Source organism: Balaenoptera ricei, chromosome 6, assembly GCF_028023285.1.
Source record: "Balaenoptera ricei isolate mBalRic1 chromosome 6, mBalRic1.hap2, whole genome shotgun sequence".
Taxonomy (NCBI): domain Eukaryota; kingdom Metazoa; phylum Chordata; class Mammalia; order Artiodactyla; family Balaenopteridae; genus Balaenoptera; species Balaenoptera ricei.
The window spans coordinates 52,511,541-52,535,560 of NC_082644.1; the positions used below are offsets into that span (position 1 = coordinate 52,511,541).

The following is a 24,020-nucleotide window of genomic DNA, read 5'->3' on the forward strand; positions in this document are numbered from 1 at the left end:
AAATAGAAAAGAAAAGAAATCCCAGAAATTGTTATATAATCTGTAGTAATTAAGTAAAGTAAAGGCTATCTTAGACGTTAATATGGAAGAAAAAAAGTTTCAGTAAATGGTAACAGGATAAATGCCTGGCAACCTAGACAGAAATCAATTTAGATTCTCATCTCGTATTATAGATGAAAAAAAATCCTAATGTACTATAAAAAATACATGTGAAAGATTTAAAACATAAAAGGGAATTGATAATCCATAAGATCAACAGAGGAATGAAAATGGGAGAGGATTGGTTCTACATGTTCAACATTCTGGCATTAGGAGAAAATGTAAAGAAAATGAGCTATTATTTGTAAACATAAAATTGACAAATAGTTGCATCATAGGAATATAGCTACCATCTGCATAAATGGTTTATATGTACTTTTAAGACTTAAGGATACATAAAAACAATTCACAAGGGCAGTACGAAACTAGTTAATGTCATAAACTGAAACACAAATAAAAGAACTAAAAATAGCAAACAAAGCATATGAAAAGGCATTCCAGCCTACTAGTATTTAGAAATGATTTAACAATGATGCTTGACATTTTAGGCTGTTATGTAAGCAGTTATTTAAAAAAAAATAAAATACTGATTTTTATGTGCTTTGTGCTACTGCATACATTTCTTGAAATCTGTCCCCCAAAAATGTTTGTAAAAATTTTTTAAAATTATATCCAGTAATATAAACACACACTTTTATTCTCCAGGCGCTACCCTAGTTCTCGTCTTCCTTTCACAGATAAACTTCTCAAAAGAAGTTTCTATTCATTCTGTCTCCAAAACCTTTTCTCTTATTTAACCTTAGTCAGTGTATTCCAATCCAGATTCTGTGGAATTAACTCTGCCAAACCAGCCCTCATTTTCCCTGAACATAAGATATCATGTTTTAAATGTATTTCTTCCTTGAAACATCCTCTCATCACCACTGTCTCCTGGTTGTCCTGCTATTGTGTTGCATACCATTCCAGTGTCCTTTTCAGGCTCCTTATTCTCTTCTCTTTATTAAAATATGAAGGTCCCTAAGGTTCAGTTTTTGGTCCTCCTATTCTCTATTTCTAAAAGACCTCATTCCTTCCTGGGCCTTCAGAGACCAGGGTAACCCAGCTCCTAGGTTAACACTTCTAGCCATAGCACTCTGAAAGTTCTAGAACTGTACATCCAGCATCAAGTCTTAGAATCTCTGCATCCTCCAGTTTCTGGTGACAGAAGCCGCTTTTCTTTTGCCTATGGTGTTAGTATATAATGTAGTTGAAATGAATTAATTGATTGATTAATATTTTATGTTTCCTTCTGGCAAAAAGGGAAGTTTCAAGAGGGCTGGCACTTCATTTTCTTTCTTCACTTTTTTAATCCTATGAAGGCAGTCATAGAACCTGTGATTTAGATACATAACTTTAATTAAATGAATGAATGAACTGCAGTTCCATCCTTTAATTGAGGTTGCAAAATCAGTCTTGGTATTACTTTCTTAAAAATAAACAAATGCAAAAAGATTTGAAAGTAAAACTTTAAATAACTTAAAAATATAAAGATGAACACGTGTAATTAGCACAAATACAAGCAAAAATACTGAAATATAATAAATATAGTAAAATAGATATTTAAGTACATAAGTACATTAATAAGGTTATCTGTGATGGTCTGGTGCCCCCTATGAACTAGATGCTTTTACTTATAGTTGCTTAATACTACCAATAAATGTTTTGACAAATTAAATCCATTTATTTTATGATGAAGGCAGAAAAAAAAAGTCTTTTGAAATTACTAAACATGTGGGAGTACGACGAGTTGTACCTGTCCATAATTGTTTCTTTAAGAGCATACCTCTAGTTCCTTAGCTCTTAATCTTTCTTGCAAGCTTGATAATAAAGAGAAGGATTTCATGATTTCTTGCTCTGACAACTACCCAGGTGTAGCAGCTCTGTTCTTTCTTTTCCAGAGAAAAACTGTTTGCTTGGAAGTGCTTTTTCACAGCCATTATGGGGTCTTCACAGCTCAGGGGCGTCCTTCCATACCCAACTACTGCACCAAGCCGGTCTCCAGGACTTGCCAATGCTGATGAAGTCCAGTGAAGAACTTCTCCAGGCCAGTCTCATTCCAACCAACCTCTTATGCTGAACAGTTTGAAGATTTGCTGAAGCATCTGATGGAGGACAGCAGTGATTTGAGCCTTCTGGACCTTGCTGCCATCTACCAGAAACAACAGAAGACCATTGGAACCAGCTAAATGTCCATCGGTAGGGGACTAATCAAATAATATAGGACACACCCATTCAATGGGAAACAGTACAGCTATTTAAAAAGATAAAGCAGTTATCTATATATGAATGAGAAGATCTCCAAGTTAAAAAAGATAGGTGCAGAACAGTGAGTATAGTATGCTATCTTTTATATTAAAAAAGGGGGAGAGTGTAATAAAAGAATGTACCTATATTCTCATAAGTTGGCATATACATAAAGAAACTGTCAGGATTTAAAAGACAGTAATAACTTCAAACTGTGGAAAATGTTGGAAGCAGTTGTGTCAAAGTATACATTTATTCATATGCCCAAATTCCAATTTACTAGTAATTTAAAAAATGTAAGTTAGTAAAATATCCATAAAGGGAAAGGTCAGTAGCAGGGAAATACACACTCAAACATTGCTGGTGACAGTATTTTGGAAAAAAAAATTTGTCTTCAATCAGCATTCTGCCCTTAGGATTTATCCAAAAACAGGTAAAGTTTTGTGCTCAGATTCTATAAAACAGTGGAGAACAAGAAAGTGTATATTCAGGAACAAATGATGGGCAAGGAAACTATAGTATGTGTAGTTATTAGACAATTGTATATCCATTTACAAATTTGTGAGTGGAAAACAAAAGCATGAAAAATTTACTGATGATGGAATTCCATTGCGTGGCAAAAATTCAGGCTAAATTACATAGCATAGTCACAATTTGGTATTTTAAAAGAGGCAAATGACATGTTTTAAATGATTAAAATTTGAAACTATGAACCAAAGTTATAACTGAAGTGTCTATTGTGTGGGATAAGTTTTTTTTTTTTTTTTTTGGCTGCGTGACTCGTGGGATCAGGGATTGAACCCGGGCCACAGCAGTGAAAGCGCCGAGTCCTAACCACTGGACCACCAGGGCATTCCCCTGTGGGATAAGAATTTTAAAGTTTTTTTATAGAGGAAAAACTTTAAGCATTTTCCCCCATGCTGCCTTTCAATTTCTACAAAAGCCGCATTTCATTGTCACTCAGAAGTAACAAAAGGAAGAAGCCAGGAAGTGTAAATTTCAAAGTATGCATTTAGGGGGACAGCTCAGCTGCCGTGAAAGGTTTAGGTCAAGCATAATATACATGCACCCATTCCAGCCCATTTAATGCCACATACAAAGTACCCCAAGAGGCCCCGCGGGCCCGTCCTGCACAGCCCCGCCTTGCCCAAGCCCCGCCCTTCCAGTTCCCCGCCCACTTCCTCCCATCCCCCACAAGACCGCCCACTGGCGAGATCAGGCGGCCGCGCAGTCGCAGTAGCTGCCACGGCCGCTCCTAGCCCGGGGGATCCTGGGAGCAGGCCTTTCCGGAAGGACCGGTTCGGCGTCGGGGCCTCGGCCCGTGTTGCAGCCCCGTGTTCCAGGCCCTTGCTCCAGGACGGGCCCGTAGCAGCGGCGACGTTCTAAGGACAGCGGAGGGCGCGGCGGGCCGCTCGCTGAGGTACCCGGCTTCGCCGCCGAGCGAGCCACGGGGCCGCAGGACGTGGCGGCACCTCCCCCTTGGCCCGGAGCGGAACTGCGGGAGGAGCGGCAACGCAGGCCGGACGAGGTGAACCGGGTCACTGAACTGCCTTCAGGTGATGAATCATCTACATAATAAACAGATTTGAGGTCCACAGCCCTCTGTGGTCCTGCTGTAGAACAATTTTCAGAGAGTGACTGGTCTTTTCTGAGGTGTGCCACAGTGACTGTTTGCCCTTGATAAGGAAAGCAAGCTCTCTTGCTCTTGGGACATCCTCGTTTCCTTTAAAGCTTTCAGGTCATAACCTCTTTGGCCGGCATACATCTTTGTGCAAGAGGAAGGCTTTCACATGAAAGTGTCTCTTGGTAACGGTGAAATGGGCGTCTCCGCCCATTTACAGCCTTGCAAGGCAGGAACCACACGTTTTTTTACCAGCAATACTCACAGTTCGGTGGTTTTGCAAGGCTTTGATCAGCTTAGAATAGAAGGATTGCTTTGTGACGTGACCCTGGTACCAGGTGATGGAGATGAAATCTTCCCTGTTCATAGAGCTATGATGGCATCTGCTAGTGATTATTTCAAGGCTATGTTCACAGGTGGAATGAAAGAACAAGATTTAATGTGCATTAAGCTTCATGGGGTGAACAAAGTTGGTCTGAAGAAAATAATTGATTTTATTTATACTGCAAAACTTTCTCTTAATATGGACAATCTTCAGGACACACTTGAAGCTGCCAGCTTTTTGCAAATTTTACCTGTTTTAGACTTCTGTAAAGTGTTCCTTATTTCAGGAGTCTCTTTAGATAACTGTGTTGAAGTTGGACGAATTGCTAACACCTACAATCTTATAGAAGTAGATAAATATGTCAATAATTTCATCCTGAAGAATTTTCCTGCATTATTGAGTACTGGGGAGTTTCTGAAACTCCCTTTTGAACGGCTTGCCTTTGTGCTTTCCAGCAATAGTCTTAAGCACTGTACTGAACTTGAGCTTTTCAAGGCTGCCTGTCGCTGGCTAAGGTTGGAAGACCCTCGGATGGATTATGCTGCAAAATTAATGAAGAATATTCGATTTCCACTGATGACACCACAGGATCTCATCAATTATGTGCAGACAGTAGATTTCATGAGAACAGACAATACCTGTGTGAATTTGCTTTTGGAAGCTAGCAATTACCAAATGATGCCATATATGCAGCCAGTGATGCAGTCAGATAGAACTGCCATTAGATCTGACTCAACCCACTTGGTTACATTAGGAGGAGTTTTGAGGCAGCAGCTGGTTGTCAGTAAAGAATTACGGATGTATGATGAAAGGGCGCAAGAGTGGAGATCTTTAGCCCCCATGGATGCTCCTCGTTACCAGCATGGCATTGCTGTCATTGGAAACTTTCTCTATGTAGTTGGTGGTCAAAGTAATTATGATACAAAAGGAAAAACTGCCGTTGATACTGTTTTCAGATTTGATCCTCGGTATAATAAATGGATGCAGGTTGCTTCATTAAATGAAAAGCGCACATTTTTCCACTTGAGTGCTCTCAAAGGACATTTGTATGCCGTTGGTGGGCGAAGTGCAGCTGGTGAGCTGGCCACAGTAGAATGTTACAATCCAAGAATGAATGAGTGGAGCTATGTTGCAAAAATGAGTGAACCCCACTATGGCCATGCTGGAACAGTTTATGGAGGCTTAATGTATATTTCAGGAGGAATTACTCATGATACTTTCCAAAACGAGCTCATGTGTTTTGACCCTGATACAGACAAATGGACACAGAAGGCTCCAATGACTACAGTCAGAGGTCTGCATTGCATGTGTACAGTTGGAGACAAGCTCTATGTCATTGGTGGCAATCACTTCAGAGGAACAAGTGATTATGATGATGTTCTAAGCTGTGAATACTATTCACCAACCCTTGACCAGTGGACACCAATTGCTGCCATGTTAAGAGGTCAAAGTGATGTTGGAGTTGCCGTCTTTGAAAATAAAATTTATGTCGTAGGTGGATATTCTTGGAATAATCGTTGTATGGTAGAAATTGTCCAGAAATATGACCCAGAAAAGGATGAGTGGCATAAAGTTTTTGACCTTCCAGAGTCACTTGGTGGCATTCGAGCTTGTACTCTCACAGTTTTTCCACCTGAAGAAAACCCTGGGTCACCTTCCAGAGAATCACCTCTTTCAGCACCTTCAGATCATTCTTAGGACCAAGGTGTAATACCTTTGCACTGCATCATGGATGATCCCATACTTCCCCTTCAGTTGTATCTTCTTACATTGATTGGTACAGTTATTAGATAAAAAGGTAATTGATGTTATTTGTATTGCTTGGCTTAGTATGTTTATCAAATGGTTAACAAATGCATTCTGAAAACGTATTTAACATAGCCAGTTTAACAAATGTAAAAAGATAAGTAGAAAAATGTTTGTTAGATGTCTTTTTGTGGTGTTGTGTAAGTCAAAGTGTAGGTGATTGTAGTAAATGTATAATTATGTTCATTATGCTTCGAAGTTGAAAGTTTTCATCTTTGACTACAAAACATCAAAGGGAGGCTGCCTGCTCTAACCTAAAATAATAAACAAAAAAGGTCTCCAAGCCTTATTAGCTGCCTCCCTTTTTTCATAGAGTTTTTGACATAGCTGCCAACTCACCAGATTGTGTGGGTACATTCAGAATATGTGACGATTCTTAGGCAGACCAGAGAAATAATAAATTCAAAAATATTAACTCAAAAAATAGTATAACCCTAAGTCAGGATTTCATATCTTTCTGGGGAGAGGGAGAGAGAAAATACACACACACACACACACACACACACACACACACACACACATATACATATGTATATGCATGCATACACATATATAATTTTTAAATCAATTGGCACTTTAGCTATAGTGAAATTGTTTTTAAATTTAAATTCTTTTCTTCCACCTAGCAGCTATTTCTGTTCAAATGGAAATTCAGTACTAGAGAATAAATGTCTATGTAGTCTTGCGGAATTGATGTAGATAAGAACTACAACATTAAATTGACAACCAAATTTGTCATTTGACTGAATTGTTACTACAGATGAAACTTGTCACTTTTTCTGCTTGTATATTGTTTTCTGTAGAGTTGCCTTTATACAGGTTATTTAGCAAAGTTCAAGTCTCAGAGAATTGCTTTTGCTCAGTAACTTTAGGCTCTGCTACATTCCACCTTTTTGTTCAGTAAAACTTATGAACAAGACAAAGAAAAACATTCTGAACAAAGCTATAGGTTTTTAAGTTCAGTCTCCCAACTTAGTCATTCTAACACGACTGTTTGATTTGAGGTGGTTGCCCTGGTGCTGCTCCAGCCCATGTGCATCCTGAGCTTTGTGTGATCTGCCTCAAGGCTATAATCTGAGCAAGCAGAAGATGTACTGTTTGGCGTCAGAGCAGAAAAATGTCCTTTTGGCTATGTCTAAAGGACAGGACCAACTTCAGATTCCCTAAGAAGCCAGCTGTAGAAAGCCTAGGATGCTGCTGTCTTGCAGGCAGTACTAAAGTAGATCTTCAGCCTCTTCAATACCAGGGGCATCCCTACTGGTTCAGAACCACATGGAGAGATCTTAAATGGGAACTTATCCGCAAATGGAATCATAGGAGTCCTCTGAAGTGAGTGATTCTGAAGAATCTGAAGAGTTACTTCCCTGGAATAATTGTCTACCTGAAGAAATAATTTACATATATACATTTACATACATATGTTTATATTTATATCCCTATACTTGGGAGATTGTCATAGTGTAAATCAGGAACAACCTTCTCTTTACTGACAACCTCATAATAAAACTCAGGAACCAAGACAAAAGGAATTGGCTTCAAGGGATCTGAACCTCACTGCCCATACAGGTGTTGATTCATTTTAATGCTTTTATGATTTCTGCATTGGCAGAAAATTTCATACTTCCTATTTTTTTTTAATGATTCAATTTTTTATTACTAAAAATAGCACATTTGAGAACATTTAGGAAATAGAAAAAGTAGAAATTGCTAATAACTTTGTGCATTGAATAAGCAAGAAATAGCATCCCAATTATTTCCTTAATTATTAATGAAGTTAAATATTTGTGTTTTTTGAGTAGCTGTGTTCCTCTTTAATCGAATGTTAATATCCTTTGCCCTTGTAATACCTATTGGAGTTGCTTCCTTTTTCATATCGAGTTATAGGATCTCTTTATATAATAAATATAATTTAACTGGCATTTGCTTGCATTGACTTTTTTTCTCAATCTGTTAGAGGTTTACAAAGGCAGGGTCGTTTAGTTAATTTTTGAGATCAAATTTGTCCATCTTTTTGCATTTTGACCTTTTGGGTATAATTTTGCTATGGTTCCTTTATTTTTTACATCATTTTGATGTATTACTTTTTTGGTGCTAATTCTGACATGCTGAGATGGTATTGCCCCAGGTCTGCTCTGCATAAGCTTTTCTCTTTCCCGTGTTGAGAAAAGGTTTCTGCCTTCTATTACATTTGACCCTGTTGCTTTGTAATTAACTAAATATTGTTCAGCCAGGTAAGTTAACTGCTCCACCTTTACCCCTACCTCCAGCCTCTCACATCCCACCTCTCATTCTTTTACTGTATAACTTTCTGCAATTGACAGGACTCTTGATAATCATAAAACAGCTGACTGGTGCTATGCTAATTAAATCTAATTAAATCTGGAATTCCTTTCTTACAGATAAAAAAATTTTAGGTGACGAACATGATTGGAGAGATATCTTTATTTTACAAGCTGATAGTTTTTTTTTTTATGGAACATTTAGAAGAATATTTAAAAGAGGATAAAAGCTGCAAGCATGTAAAGCATTCTGTTAACATTTAATTTCTTCTTTTAGTTTTTCTGATAGGTTCAAAAATAAGCTTTTGTTAAGTTTCCTGATTATAAAAATAATTCCTGTCTATTACAGTGAGTACAGGAAAATAAAAGTGAACAGAGGGTGTAAATTATCAGTGATTCCACATGTCAGAAGTAACTTACGTTAATACTAGGTATGTTATGAATTTATATATGTACAGACATTTGCCAAATACTTTGCAAATATGTCAGAACTTAAGCTAAAATCTGGATGATAAAAGGAAGTAAGTTCAACTTCCAAAGGCACACACTGCTTTCATTATGGCTTTCTCCAAGTTTTCTAAAATCTGTATGTATTAGAAAATAACATGTAAGGTGCTTTTTTCCTAATTATCAAATGCATGTGCATTAAGAAAAACAGATTCCATTTTTAAACCAGATAAAAATCCGTATTTAATTTTTTTCCCACTTGCCAAGAGTAGTATTTCTGTAGATTATCTGCAAAGCAAACATATTTAATCATGTTCAAATTTTTCTGGTTTGTAATTAAAATTATCTTGTTCTGATTATAAAGACAATATACTCCTACAGAAAATTTCATTCAAAACTACAGAAGCATACTATCAGAAGTAAAACCAACGTTCTATCCGCAGCTCAACGGTTGAAAGACCTTAGGGTAAGTTAACCTCTCTAAGCTTCATTTTCTCATTTGTCTATGGGATCAGTGGTGGGCATTAATAATTGCATCTATATCAGAATTGGAAGGAGATAATATTATAAAGTGATTAGCATAAAACACAGAGAAGCATTTAGTAAGATATTTGTTACTAATTGTCATTGTATTGCATAATTTTTGACTTTAGTTTTGTCTTAATGATTTTCACAAGTTCTTTTATTTGAAAGTGTTGAATGTCTATACAGTATTCCACCCATGAATGTGCCTTCATATTTTTTTTCCATTTCCCTATGGTTATATATTTAAATATCTACCCCCAATTTTTTATCATAAATTAAGCAAGATTTAATATTCTTTCATAAAATTTTGTTTATTACCCTGTGATAAATTCTAAGTAAAATCTGAGTCAAATAGGGTAGGCTTTTTTAGGCTTTTGAAAAATATTTCCAGGAGTGTGTGACTATGTGTTTCCACCAGAATGTGTTTAGTGACTATTTCAAAGGCAATCTTGGCAGTTCCAGTTATCTTACTGTTTGGATTTATATTTATTATTGTAAACACTGAATTTTTTGTTTATTGAGCATGTGCATTTTTTCATATGTGAATCATTTGTTCCTGTCTATTATTTTAAGTATCCTATTAGCTACAAAGACATTTTTCCTCAATTTATGTCATTTTTATCGGGGCTGGGCTATTCAATTTTTAAAAATTCAGATATAATGATATTTGTTTCAGGCATACAACATAATGATTCTATATATGTATATATTATGAAATGATAACAAGTCTAGTTAATTTCCATTACCACACATAGTTAATACAATTTTTTTCTTGTGATGAGAACTTTTAAGATCTACTCTCTTAGCAACTTTCAAATATACAATACAGTATTATTGATAGTCACCATGCTGAACATTATATCCCCAGGACTTATTTGTACCTTTTGACCACCTTTACACATTGTTTAATAGTCAAATATGTCTGTCTTTTTTTGCATTTTGACCTTTTGGTGATAATTTTGTGTTTTTTTACATAGTACTTATGTCACATTCCTTGTCCTTTACTCTATTGCTTTGTCAGTGCTTATTCTTAATGTGCTAAGGTAGCATTTACTGCTTGTCTCTTGTTCAGATAGCTTTTCTTTTTTCTGGTTGAAATGAAGATGAATTTTTAAAATAAATTTATGAAAATTCCTTTTATATTAAGACTATTAATCTTTATTTACAGCAAGTATTTTCCCATCTTTCGAGTGCATCTTTAAACACACAAGGTATTTTTTGTAATGTAGTGAAATTAGTTTTTCCTTTGTCATTTTTTTAATGCCATCTTGCACAGTTTCCCCCCATCATGTGAAGGTGTAATTACCTTGGTATTTTGTTATTGTTATGGATTTAGCTTTTTACTAGTTTTCTGTTTCCAAGTTATTATCCACTTGTTCCATCACAACTTTTTGAATAATCTTTACTTTCTCACTGAATTTTTATGCTTTGTAAAAATCATGTAATAAAAGTCTTATTTATAATATGGGCAAACTAGGGTCTTTTTCTTTAGTTATAATGATATTTTATTCAAGTTGTCCTTGGCATGTAGATTGCTGTTTTGAATGGGGTTTTGTTTTCACATTATATTTCAAACTCTATTGCAGTAGTAGGAAATACATGATTTTACCATGTTTATTTTTGTTATTACTCTCTTGATTCTTAACATTTTGGGGAGATTTTGGGGGATTCTCCTTTTTTTACCTTAGTCATGTTATCTGCATAGTATAAAAACCTTGCTTCATATTATTTGTATCATAATTTAAAGCATTGGTTAATACTTCCAGCAGATTATAGGTGTAACACAAGGCATTGTGCCTTGTAGGTAATTTTAATAGGGATAATTCTAGAATTACAATTTAAAATTCCTTTGTTAAAGAGAGGTATTCTTTATTTTTTATTTTATTTTATTTTTTTAATTTATTTATTTATGGCTGTGTTGGGTCTTCATTTCTGTGCAAGGGCTTTCTCTAATTGTGGCAAGCGGGGGCCACTCTTCGTTGCGGTGCGCAGGACTCTCACTATCGCGGCCTCTCTTGCTGCAGAGCACAGGCTCCAGACGCGCAGGCTCAGTAATTGTGGCTCACGGGCCCAGTTGCTCCGTGGCATGTGGGATCTTCCCAGACCAGGGCTCGAACCCGTGACCTCTGCATTGGCAGGCAGATTCTCAACCACTGCGCCACCTTTATTTTTTTTTTAATTAAAAAAATTTTTTTTTTATTGGGGTATAGTTGTTTTACAATGTTGTGTTAGTTTCCACTGTACAGCGAAGTGGAGTTCCCTGTGCTGTATATACAGCAGGTTCTTATTAGTTATCTATTTTATACATATTAGTGTATATATGTCAATCCCAATCTCCCAATTCATCCCCTCCCACCCCCACCCCCCGCTTTCCCCCCTTGGTGTCCATACGTTTGTTCTCTGTATCTGTGTCTCTATTTCTGCCTTGCAAACCAATTCATCTGTACCATTTTTCTAGATTCCACATAAATGTGTTAATAATTTTTGACTGTGTTGTGTCTTTGTTGCTGCGCATGGGCTTTCTCTCGTTGTGGCGAGCGGGGTCTACTCTTCATTGTGGGCTCAGTAGTTGCAGCGCGTGGGCTCTAGAGCGCAGGCTTGGTAGTTGTGGTGCACGGGCTTAGTTGCTCCGCAGCATGTGGGATCTTACCGGACCGGGGATCGAACCTGTGTCCTCTGCATTGGCAGGCAGATTCTTAACCACTGCGCCACCAGGGAAGTCCCCGTAAATACTTTTAAAAATGAATTTTTTGGAATTTCTCCCCCGAGTTTGATACCTTATCTGTGTTGCTAGTATCCACTTTTAAGCATATATTTGAATGGCAGAGTGATGGTTGAAAAAAGAAGACAGATATTCACTAAAGATGATTGCATACACTACAGAACTGTTAAAGTTGTGGTCCTTAACCAAATGCACTAATAATGGATAGTTCCTCTATTTTCTTGGTAACAGTCTCTGAACAACTACTTTCTAGGGGTTGATGTTATTCTGCCATCTACTGGTTGAAAGTTAAAGTCCTTATTTAGATGGATTACAGTAAATGTAGGCTTTTTAAAAAAACAGTAATGACAAAAACAAGCAGAAGTTTTTATTGTGTATGTGAAAGTTCAAAGTCTTCAGGTCATACTCAAATAAATGAATACAAAATCCCTATGGTAACTCTTGGTGTATAGAGAGGGTCAGATAATCAGAGAAAAAATATATATTTTTTCCTGTGGTTCCATTAAAGAAATTTTTTAAATTGAAATATAGTTGATGTGTAATATTATATAAGGTGTACAATATAGTGATTCTTAGTTTTAAATGTTATACTCAATTTAGTTATTAAAAAATATTGGCTATATTCCCTGTGTTGTACAATATATCCTTGTAGCTTACTTTATACATAACAGTTTGTACCTCTTAATCTCCTATCCCTTGTATTGCCCCTTCCCCCTTCCCTCTCCCCACTGGTAACCATTAGTTTGTTTTCTATATCTGTGAGTCTGCTTGTGTTATATTCTCTAGTTTGTTGTGGTTTTTAGATTCCACATGTAAGTGATAACAGTATTTGTCTTTGACTTATTTCACTTAGCATAATACCGTCCAAGTCCATCCATGTTGCTACCAATGGCAAAATTTCATTCTCTTTTTTGGCTGAGAGGTATTCCATTGTATATAGATATCACATCTTTATCCATTTACTTCCGTATATTGGCAATCGTAAATAATGCTGCTATGAACATTGGGGTGCATGTATCTTTACTTTTTAAATTAATTAATTAATTAATTTGGCTGCATCTTAGTTGCGGCATGTGGGATCTTTCATTGCAGCGTGTGGGATCTTTCATTGCAGCGCGTGGGCTCTTCACTGCGGCGCGCAGGCTCCAGAGCATGCGGGCTCAGTAGTTGTGGCATGTGGACTCTAGAGTGCGTGGGCTCAGTAGTTGCGGCATGCAGGCTTAGTTGCCCTGTGGCATGTGGGATCTTAGTTCCCCAACCAGGGATCAAACCCATGTCCCCTGAATTGGAAGGTGGATTCTTAACTACTGGACCACCAGGGAAGTCCCATACATATCTTTTTGAATTGGTGTTTTTGTTTTTTCCAATATGTATTGCTGGGTCATATGGTGGTTCTATTTGTAGTTTTTTGAGAAACCTCCGTACTGTTTTCTCCTGTGGCTGCACCAATCTGCATTCCCACCAACAGTGTACAAGGGTTCCATTTTCTCCACATCCTCACCAACATTTGTTATTTGTGTTCTTTTTGATAGCCATTCTGACGGGTGAGGTGACGTTTCATTGTGGCTTTGATTTGCATTTCACTGATGATTAGCAATGTTGAACATCTTTTCATGTGCCTCTTAGCCATCTGCATTTCCTCTTTGGGAAAATATTGTTCAGTTCTGCCCATTTTTTAATCAGGCTGTTTGTTTTTTTGATGTTAAGTTGTATGAGCTGTTTATATATGTTAGATATTAACTCCTTATAGGTCATATCATTTGCAAATATCTTCTCCCAATCAGTAGATTATCTTTTCATTTTGTTGATGGTTTCCTTTGCTGTGCAAAATCTTCTCAATTAGGTCACAATCATTTTCACTTTTATTTACTTTGTTTTAGGAGACAGATCAAAAAAAAATGTTGCTACAATTTATGTCAAAGGGTGTTCTGCCTACGTTTTCCTCTAGGAGTTCTATGGTATCCAATCTTACATTTAGCTCTTTAATCCACTTTGAGTTTATTTTTGTATATGGTGTTAAGAGAATGTTCTAATTTCATTCTTTTACATGTAGCTGTCTAGTTTTCCCAGCACCACTTATTGAAGAGACTGTCTTTTCTCTATTGTATATTCTTGCCTCCTTTGTCATAGATTAACTGACCATAAATTCATCAGTTTATTTTTGGGCTCTCTATATTTTTCCATTGATCTATGTGTCTGTTTTTGTGCCAGTACCTACTGCTTTGATTATTGTAGCTTTGTAATATACTCTGAAGTCAGGGAACATGATTCTTCTAGCTCTATTCTTCTTTCTCAAGATTGTTTTGGCTATTTGGGGTCTTTTGTGTTTCCATACAAATTTTAAAATAATTTGTTCTAGGTCTGTGAAAAATGCTCTTGATATTTTGATAGAGATTGCTTTGAATTGTAGATTGCCTTCGGTAGTTTGGTCATTCTAACTATTAATTCTTCCAGTCCAAGAACACGGTATATCTTTCCATCTGTGACGTCTTCAATTTCTTTCATCAGTGTCTTATAGTTTCTGAATACAGGTCTTTTACCTCCTTAGGTAGGTTTATTCCTAGGTGTTTTATTCGTTTTGGTATGATGATAAATGGGATTGTTTCCTTAATTTATTGTTCTGATAGTTCGTTGTTAGTATACAGAAATGCAAGAGATTTCTGTATATTAATTTTGTATCCTGCAGCTTTACCAAATTCATTGATTAGCTCTAGTAGTTTTCTGATGGCATCTTTAGGATTTTCTGTGAATAGTATCATGTCATCTGCCAACAGTGACAGTTTTTCTTCTTTTCCAATTCAGATTCCTTTTATTTCTTTTTCTTTTCTGGGCTTTTCTAGGACTTCCAAGACTATGTTGAATAAAAGTGGCAAGAGTGGGCATCCTTGTCTTGTTCCTGATCTTAGAGGAAATGCGTTCAACTTCTCACTGAATATGTTAGCTGTGGGCTTGTCATATATGGCCTGTATTATCTTATGTTCCCTTTATGTCCACTTTCTGGAGAGTTTTATCATAAATGGATGTTGAATCTTGTCAAAAGCTTTTTCTGCATCTACTGAGATGATCATATGGTTTTTATTCTTCTGTTTTTTAATGTGCTGTATCACATTGATTGATTTGTGGATATTGAAAAGTCCTTGCATCCCTGGGATAAATCCTACTTGATCATGGTGTATGATCCTTTTACTGTAGGATTCAGTTTGCTAATATTTTTTGAGTATTTTTGCAACTATCTTCATCAGTGATATTGGCCTGTAATTTGTGTGTGTGTGTGTGTGTGTGGTATCTTTGGTTTTGGTTTCAGGGTGATGCTGGCCTCATAAAATGAGCATGGAAGTGTTCCTTCCTCTGCAATTTTTGGGAATAATTTGAGAAGGATACGTGTTAACCCTTCTTTAAATGTTTGGTACAGTTCACCTCTGAAGCCATCTGGTCCTGGACTTTTGTTTGTTGGGAATTTTTTAAATTATTGATTCAGTTTCACTACTGGTAATTGGTCTGTTCATATTTTCTATTTCTTCCTGATTCGGTCATGGGAGATTGTACCTTTGTAAGATTTGTCCATTTCCTCTAGGTTGTCCATTTTATTGGCATATAGTTTATAGTAGTCTTTTAGGATCTTTTGTATTTCTGTGGTCTGGGTTGTAACGTCCCCTTTTTCATTTCTGAGTTTATTGATTTGGGCCCTCTCCCCTTTTTTCTTGATGAGCCTAGCTAAAGTTTTTCAATTTTATTTATCTTTTCAAAGAACCAACTCAGTTTCATTAATCTTTTGTTTTTTAGTCTGTATTTCTGCTCTGATATTTCTTTTCTTGTACTAACTTTGGGTTTTGTTTGTTCTTTCTCTAGTTCCTTTAGGTGTAAAGAAAGGTTGTTTGAGATTTTTCTAGTTTCCTGAGGTAAGTTTGTATCACTATAAACTTCTCTCTTAGAACTGCTTTTGCTACATCTTGTAGATTTTGGATTGCATTGTTTTCATTTTCAGTTGCCTTTAGGTATTTTTTGATTCCTCTTTGATTTCTGCAGTGATCCATTGGTTGTTTAGCAGCATACTGTTTAGCCTCCACGTGTTCGTGTTTTTTTGCACAAAACACAACTTTGTAGTTGACGTCTAGTCTCATAGTGTTGTGGTCAGAAAAGATGCTTGATATGATTTCAGTTTTAAATTTACCGAGGCTTGTTTTGTGGCCTAGCATGTGATCTATACTGGAGAATGTTCCATGTGCACTTGAAAAGAATGTGTATTCTGCTGCTTTCGAATGGAATGCTCTCTCTATATATCAATTAAGCCCATCTGCTCTAATGTGTCACTTAAGACCAGTGTTTCCTTATTGATTTTCTGTCTGGATGATCTGTCCATTGATGTAAATGGGGTTTTAAAGTCCCCTACTATTATTGTGTTACCATCGACTTCTTTTATGTCTGTTAATATCTGTCTTATATGTATATAGGTGCTCCTATGTTGGGTGCATATATATTTACAATTATATCTTATTCTTGGATTGATCCCTTGATCATTATGTAGTGTCCTTCTTTGTCCCTTGTGACAGTCTTTGTTTTAAAGTCTATTTTGTCTGATAAGTATTGCGACTGTGGCTTTCTTTTGACTTCCATTTGTGTGGAATACCTTTATCCATCCTCTTACCTTCACTCTGTGTCTCTAAATCTGTAGTCTTTTGTAGGCAGTGTGTGTATATATATATATATATATATATATACATATATATATATATATATATATATATATACATATATACATACATACACACACACATACACATACACCTGCCTTATTCTTGTGTCCCTTCAGGCACTCTGTGTCGTCTGATTGGAGCATTTAGTCCATTTGCATTTAAGGTAATTATCAACATGATATCCTTATTGCCATTTTGTTAATTGTTTAGGGGTTGTTTTTGTAGGTCTTTTTTCCCCCTTTCTTTTGTTCTCATGATTTGATGGCCATCTTTAATGTTGTTTGGTTTTCCTTTGTGTGTGCATTATAGATATTTGGTTTTTGGTTCCCATGAGGTTTTTATATAGCAATCTGTATATCATATACACACACACACACACACACACACGATTAAGTTGCTGGTCTCTTAATTTCAAATGCATTGTACTTTCCTCCCCTCACAATTACTGTTTTTGATATGTTTTACATATAATTGTTTTGTGTGTCCCCTAACTGCTTATTGTGGATATAGATGATCTGACTACTTTTGTCTTTCAACCTTCCTACTAGCTTTGTGCTTGAATGATTTCCTACCTTTACTGTATGTTTGGCTTTACTGGTGAGCTTTTCATTTCATAATTTTGTTTCTAGTTGTGGCCTTTTTTTTTTTGCCTAGAAAAGTTCCTTTATCACTTGTAAAGCTGGTTTGGTGGTGATGTACTCTTTTAGCTTTTGCCTGTCTATGAAGCTTTTGATTTTGCCACCAAATCTGAAGGAAAGCCTTGCTAGATAGAGTATTCTTGGCTGGAGGTTTTTCCCTTTCATAATTTTAAATATATTGTGCCACTCCCTTCTGGCTTGCAGAGTTTCTGCCGAAAAATCACTTGATAGTCTTGTGGCGATTCCCTTGTATGTTTGTTGCTTTTCTCTTGCTGCTTTTAATATTCTCTTTAATTTTTCTCATTATAATTACAATGTGTCTCGGTGTGTTCCTCTTGGGGTTAATCCTTTATGGGACTCTGTGCTTCCTGGACTTGGGTGACTGTTTCCTTTCCCAGGTTAGGGAAGTTTTCAAGTATTATGTCTTCAAATATGTTCTCAGTTCCTTTTCCCCTCTCTGTTCTCATTCTAGGACCCCTGTAATGCAAATATTAGCGTGCTTATTGTAGTCCCAGAGGTATCTTTAACTGTCCTCATTTCTTTTCATTCTTTCTGTTCAGCGGCAGTGATTTACATAACTCTGTCTTCCAGCTCACTGATTCATTTCTCTGTATCATTTAGTCTGCTGTTGATTCCTTCATATATATTTTTCATTTCAGTAATTGTATTCTTCATATCTGTTTGGTTGTTCTGTATATTTTCTAACTCTGTTAAAAACTTCTAACTTCTCTCTCTGTGCCTCCATTCTTCTCCCAGGTTCTTTGATCATCTGTACCATCATTACCCTGAATTCTTCCTCAGGTAAGTTGTGTATCTCCACTTCATTCTTCCTTCGTCTGGAACATGTTCCTTGGCAACCTCATTTTGTCTGTTTCCCGACCTTGGAGAAGTGGCCTTCTGTAGGAGATGTCTTATGCGTCCCAGCACTGCACTCCCGTCTCATTTCCCATGCTATATGCTCTAGGCGTTCCCCCCCATGAGGATTGTGTGGGTCTTTCCGTTGTGGCGGGCTATGTGGGAGGTCTGGTAGGCTTGGTCAGCTCCCAGTGTGGTTGGTTGCCAGGCCCTGCCTGGTGCAGAGGCTGCCAGCTGCTGGTTAGTAGGGCCTTGTCACTGGGCAGCTGACTGCAAGACCCCAGGGGGCCACAGGGCTAGTGGTGGCTCACTGGTAGGCGGAGCCAAGGTCCAGAAGACTCTGGGGCTGTCGCCTGCCCATGTCCCAAGGTTAGTGCTGGACTATTGGCAAGCAGAGCCAGGTCCTGGAGTCTGGCTGCAGGGCCCAGGGATCCCACAGCTGGTGTCAGATCACTAGTGGGGGTTGGGGGAGGTGGTTCCTGACACAGTTGGGTACAGGGTCCAGGGTGTCCCCAAGCTTGTTTTGGCCTGCTAGTAGGCAAGGCTGGGGCCCAGCTTGTCCCAGGGCAGGGTGTAGCTAGCTGTGGGTAGGCTGGGTCCATTGACTGCAGGACTGTGGTTTTGAATCTGGTGCCTGCCTCCCCAATGGGTAACACTGGTCTAGAGCACCAGTGCTTGCCTACTGGTGGGTGGAGCCATGTCTAGAGGCCTCTGTGGGCTTAGGAGGTCTTTATACAGCCTGTCTGCTGTATTCCCACCCAGTAAGTTGCTTGGCCTGAGGTGTCCCAGCACTGGCACCTACAAGCTGTTGGGTGGGGTCAGGTCTTGGCACTGATGAGCTAGAGAGAGGATCCCACAACAGTGCTTGCCCGCACCAGTGTCCATGTGGTAGAGAGAGCTCCCAAGTATGGCTGCTGCCAGTGCCCACGTCCCCAGGGTGAGCTGCAGCCCCCCGCCCCCCCACTGCCACCTCTCTGAGAGACTCTCCAGGACCAGCAGGTAGGTCTGGCCCAGGCTTCTGTCAATTTACTGCTTTTTCCCTGGGTCCCATTGCAGGGAGATTCTGTGCCCTTTAAAAGGGGAGTCAGTGTTGTGAGTTCCAAAGGACTGGGGGAAATAAAGCCCTACTGACCTTCAAAGCCAAATGCTCTGGGGCTCGACTTCTTGGTGCAGGACCCCCTGGCTGGGGAGCCCAACGTGGGGCTCAGACGTTACTCCTAGGAGAGAACCTCTGCAATATAACTCTTCTCCAGTTTGTGGGTCTCCCATCCCGGGGGGTATGGGACATGGTTATATCTAAGTCTGCCCCTCCTACCCGTTCTCATCGTGGTTCCTTTTTTATGTCTTTAGCTGTAGAAGATCTCTTCTGGTTGGTTCTGGTCTTTTTCATTGATGGTTGTTCTGCAAGTACTTGTGATTTTGGTGTGCTCATGAGAGGAGGTAAGCTCAGGGTCTTTCTACTCCACCATCTTGGCCAAAGACAATATCTTTGATACAACACAAAAACACAGATTTAAATTGCTTTGACCTTTATCTTATTGATAAATTCATATAATTTGAGTTTTATAAAAAATCTGCAACATTTCATCTGGATTCTAAGCATTCACACCCACTACTATGTGGCTTTTTTTTTAATGGATTGTAAACTGAAGAGCTTCAGCTTACAAAGTATCACACTAACAGAGTAAATCTTTTCAGTGGCAGAAAGAATCTAATGTGCAAATATCCAGGTATAAGTAAACTTGATGAACTTATAATATTCTAAGAGCTTTTATATTGGTTTGCCCATGCAGATGCTAGGATCAGATCACTGCTCTACCCACAAAGCTTTCATCCACCCCAGACAACAACACATACATAAGTACACATGTGTGATACAGAGTGGCTTCTGGACCAGCTGATCCAAAGTCTTTTTAGTACCATCCCTGGGCTCCAAGAAAGCCTATTTCTTGGCTAGGGAACTACCCATTTCCTCTATCTCCAAAACATTATCTCAGAGCAGAATATTCTCATACTGAGTATTCTTTCTTCCAGGATGGATATGATTGAAAACAGGTGACCTCTTAATTGTGCCTCCTGAAGCCTGTCAAGAATGCACTTATGCCAATAGTTCTTTTCTGGATATAACCTTCCTTGTTCCTTCTGTTCTATTTAATACAGTATTAGAACAAGATGAATATAAAGCTGCTGACGGCAGTTAAGGTCTGTTACCTGAGCTCAGATGTTTCATTGTGTATACAGCCCTTTCCCAATTTTAAGTAAGTTCATGCAGTATTCTAGCTCTTTACTGGTCCATCTTCCAGAAGGCTGTGACTATAGAGTTAGAGTTTTATCATTCTTTGCCTCATTTCACCTAAGAGCCCATCAGTAGAGTCTATATGTGTGAATGGAGGGCAAGTCTAATTTCTACTGACTGAACTTTTATCTTAGTTGGGAAGGATAGTTTATCACTTAGAAGCCAACACATTCCAGCCAGGAATTAGTGATCCATAAAAACAACTCATTTCTTCATACTAGGCAAAGTGTTTGTTTGGTTATTAATCCCTCCATCCTTATCCAGATAACACAGATTTCACAAACCTTCTATGTACCCTATGTATACAGACACACTCAAAGTCATCACTTAAGCTCAGAGAATGGGGAAAGAGAATGGGGAAAGAGGGTTTTCTAACTAAGTTTCCAGGCTGACTCTTCATTAATGAGCTAACCTGTGCCCTCAACTTTTCCTGCTTCATCCTGTAAGGGGAGTGGGTTATGGATTTCACTTACACTGTCCACTTAGTTTACTTCTCCAGTTTCCGTATCTGCATTTCTCATTCGCCCTCACCACTTACCTCATAGTGCACTTACCAGCCATGTGCAACAGGTTCCTGGCTATCATTTGGGAATACTTCTGTGTGTAGACCAAGCTCAAGGAGATGCCTCTACTTAGTCCCCAAACTCAGTGTCCAGAAATGGGTTTTTACATATCCTGCTGGGCGCTTGCAGCTGGTCAAAGCTCCCAGTGGACAACCTGCCTTTGTGGAGTATCTATTGGGGCACAGTAGAGAAGCCCTATCAAGATCTAGGTAGCGATCAGGATTATAACTTTGAGAATGACCTAAGTCTGCTGAAGCATTGGTTGTGTGCAGAGGCAGGAGCCGCAAAGGGGACTTCGTTCAGGACGATGGTAGAACTGGGGTCATCTCGTTACTGCTACTAACCAGTCTCGAACTACAATCAAGTCACTAGCTGGATGTTTTGTTAAAAAATCATTAAAACTGATTATTGTGTCCATAGTCTCACTTACCTGGGGTAGTTATTACATCAGTGATGTTGCTGGACCAACACCATTCTATTTGGAGAGATGTACAGATGACTGCAGATGGTGGTATCAGGCACAAGAAAAATGCATAACCTGCCACTCCAGTGCTCCATCCCTGCATAGAAAGAGTGGTTAATTTTTCTCTAGTATCCTTTACTGTCTCACCATCCCAGTGCTGGCTTTCAGAAGAGCGTGGTCAAAAGAAAAATCTCAACACTACTACATTTAACTCTTAATAGCAGCCTTTGTCCATCCCTTAGGAATGACTTTACACCCCAGACCTTACCTCTACCACAGTCTCAACAGTTCTCTTCTCCTACCCAAGTTGACCTATAAGAACTGCTTTTATTAATACCCAGAATATAATGCTGAGAAACACTGTTCTCTCACATCATAGACTATTGTCTATTTTCTGATACATCTCTAATCATCATCTTGAAGGATCTGAGCCATGTGGTCACTTTGATACAACAGAGCAGCAACCTGATTCCCAAACCAGACGCAAAGCTTCATACAGTGGGTTTTCATACGCTGCATTCCTCATTTATCCTGGCATTATATTTTCCAAAGAAAAACAGGAATGGGATTCTCCTTAGTCCCCTTGAGTTGGGGAACACAAGGTGATCTTCCTAACATTTCTAAAGAAATGTGGCCAACAACACAACCCTCTCAGCTTTAGAGTGACTAAGAAAGCAGCAAGGACTACCCAAGCTCCACTGTGTTCCTAGAACCTCTGGAAAAAACTAGTTCACATGAGCTCAAACATTTTAATCCTGAGCTGATACCCTCTTCCCTGAGTTCCTTAGAATCAGGTAACCCAAGCTCAAACCGTGTACAAATCCCCTTACCCCTCCTTCCTACTGAGCCTCATCATGGTTCTTCATGGTGAGTACTCTCACTTGCTGCAAAAGTTAGGAAACCTGACTTGGTTTAACTATAGAGCTATTCCTGGGGCGTCTAGCTGGGCTTCATTACAACTCCAGGAAAGAAAGTCATGTGAGAGCCTCCAGAGAGAACTAGCACAGTCTTCCATCTGTGCTGTTAGTGGTCAGAGAGAAGAGAATTTTTGGCGCTAATTTTTTTGGAGGGTACTAATTTTTTTGGAGGGTACTAATTTTTTTGGAGGGTGAGGGTGGAACATGCCCCCTTTTACTTTATGCATATAAGTAATGTTTTTAACTGTTCAAAAAATATCTGAAAGATTTGAGAAAAGCTCTGTTTCCTTCAACTAATGTGACAAGAAAAAAGGTCCAGAGATTTAGGTCTGTCCATAATCTCACAGCTTTAGTGTAGACATATTGTACATTAAAAACTCAGCAGTGTTGTGTCCACCTAGAGGGGTGGGATAGGGAGGGTGGGAGGGAGACGCAAGAGGGAGGAGATACGGGGATATATGTATATGTGTAGCTGATTCGCTTTGTTATACAGCAGAAACTAACACAACATTGTAAAGCAATTATACTCCAATAAAGATGTTTAAAAAAAGAAATACTGGCGTCAAAGCATAAAAAATAAGTAAATAAGAAAATAAAAACTCAGCAATATGAGTACCCAAGTCCTTTGAAATAAGATCATCAAAAGCACTGATTTTGAAGACTTCCTGGAAGATAAAAACATATTACATAGTCTTTGCCCTAAGAGCAGAACACACAACTTAAAACCAGAGCAAGAGAACTAGAGCGAGACTCTGACAGATTTTATCTTCCAAGGACAGCAGCAATGCTGTCTCCCACCCCATGTGTGCCTTGAAAACTACGCCATTTCTCACCAACTTGAGGTTGATCTACTTCATCCGTCTTTAAATATGGGAAGGCTTGTGTTGGGCTGCACCCCGAAGGCCTCCAAGCCCCGTGGCTGCCCAGCCTCAAGACCTAGGAAAGAGCCCAGAGACAGCCAAAACATCAATGGCTTACCGGACAGGGAATCTTAAGAAAAAGGTCCTGCAGCGACACCCCGTGGACGGCAAGCAAGACGTGGCAGCAATCTTACCTATGTGAGGGAGGAAGCTACTATTATACAGGGAATTTTCATCAGATTGGCTCATCAGTTACCAAGGAAACCAGTAGCAGGGGCCCTTCCATCACAACCCCTCAGGTTAATGACCAACATCAGAGCAGATACTGATATTTCCCTTTTATGAGCTAGCAGGTGGAGCCGTTTTGGCCTAAGCATTAGAACAATCACTCGCCAGGCCGCCAGGCCGGGGGCGAGCACGCTGGTGGGCGTGGGGTGTGAGAGAGGCGGGGGCTGGTCTAGCGGGGGGTGCCCGAATAGCAAGAGAACGGCCGTCCTGAGTGTTCTGACCACACACCCCACCCCTACCCACCCTGCACGACCCTTACAATCTCCGTCCGCCCCTCTTCCGAGACACCCCCGGGGTCAGGTACGTAGCGGCGCACCGCAACCAGATACCACAAATGCAATACACACAACAGCAGCGAAGAGTGTCAAGAGTAAGCTAGGCCCTTGGCACACAGGGCAG

The 24,020-nt window shown here is 38.8% G+C and overlaps 1 protein-coding gene across 4 annotated transcripts; it reads left to right on the top strand.

The window, feature by feature from the left end:
* Window positions 1-3,574: 3,574 nt before the first annotated feature.
* KLHL9 (kelch like family member 9) lies at window positions 3,575-22,864 on the top strand. 4 transcript variants are annotated; one of them, XR_009503646.1, is made up of 6 exons: window positions 3,575-6,066; window positions 9,165-9,266; window positions 15,897-15,946; window positions 18,136-18,180; window positions 19,585-19,674; window positions 20,269-22,864. XR_009503646.1 is itself a non-coding variant. In XM_059924642.1 (1 exon), exon 1 carries the CDS (start codon window positions 4,113-4,115, stop codon window positions 5,964-5,966), a length of 1,854 nt encoding a protein of 617 aa, XP_059780625.1. In that variant the 5' UTR covers window positions 3,575-4,112; the 3' UTR covers window positions 5,967-7,993. The 4 variants fall into 4 exon arrangements, 1 of the variants encoding a protein (XP_059780625.1); XR_009503645.1 differs by lacking the exon at window positions 20,269-22,864 and having other exon boundaries at window positions 19,585-19,749; XR_009503647.1 differs by lacking the exons at window positions 15,897-15,946; window positions 20,269-22,864 and having other exon boundaries at window positions 19,585-19,749.
* The last annotated feature ends 1,156 nt before the right edge of the window (window positions 22,865-24,020 follow it).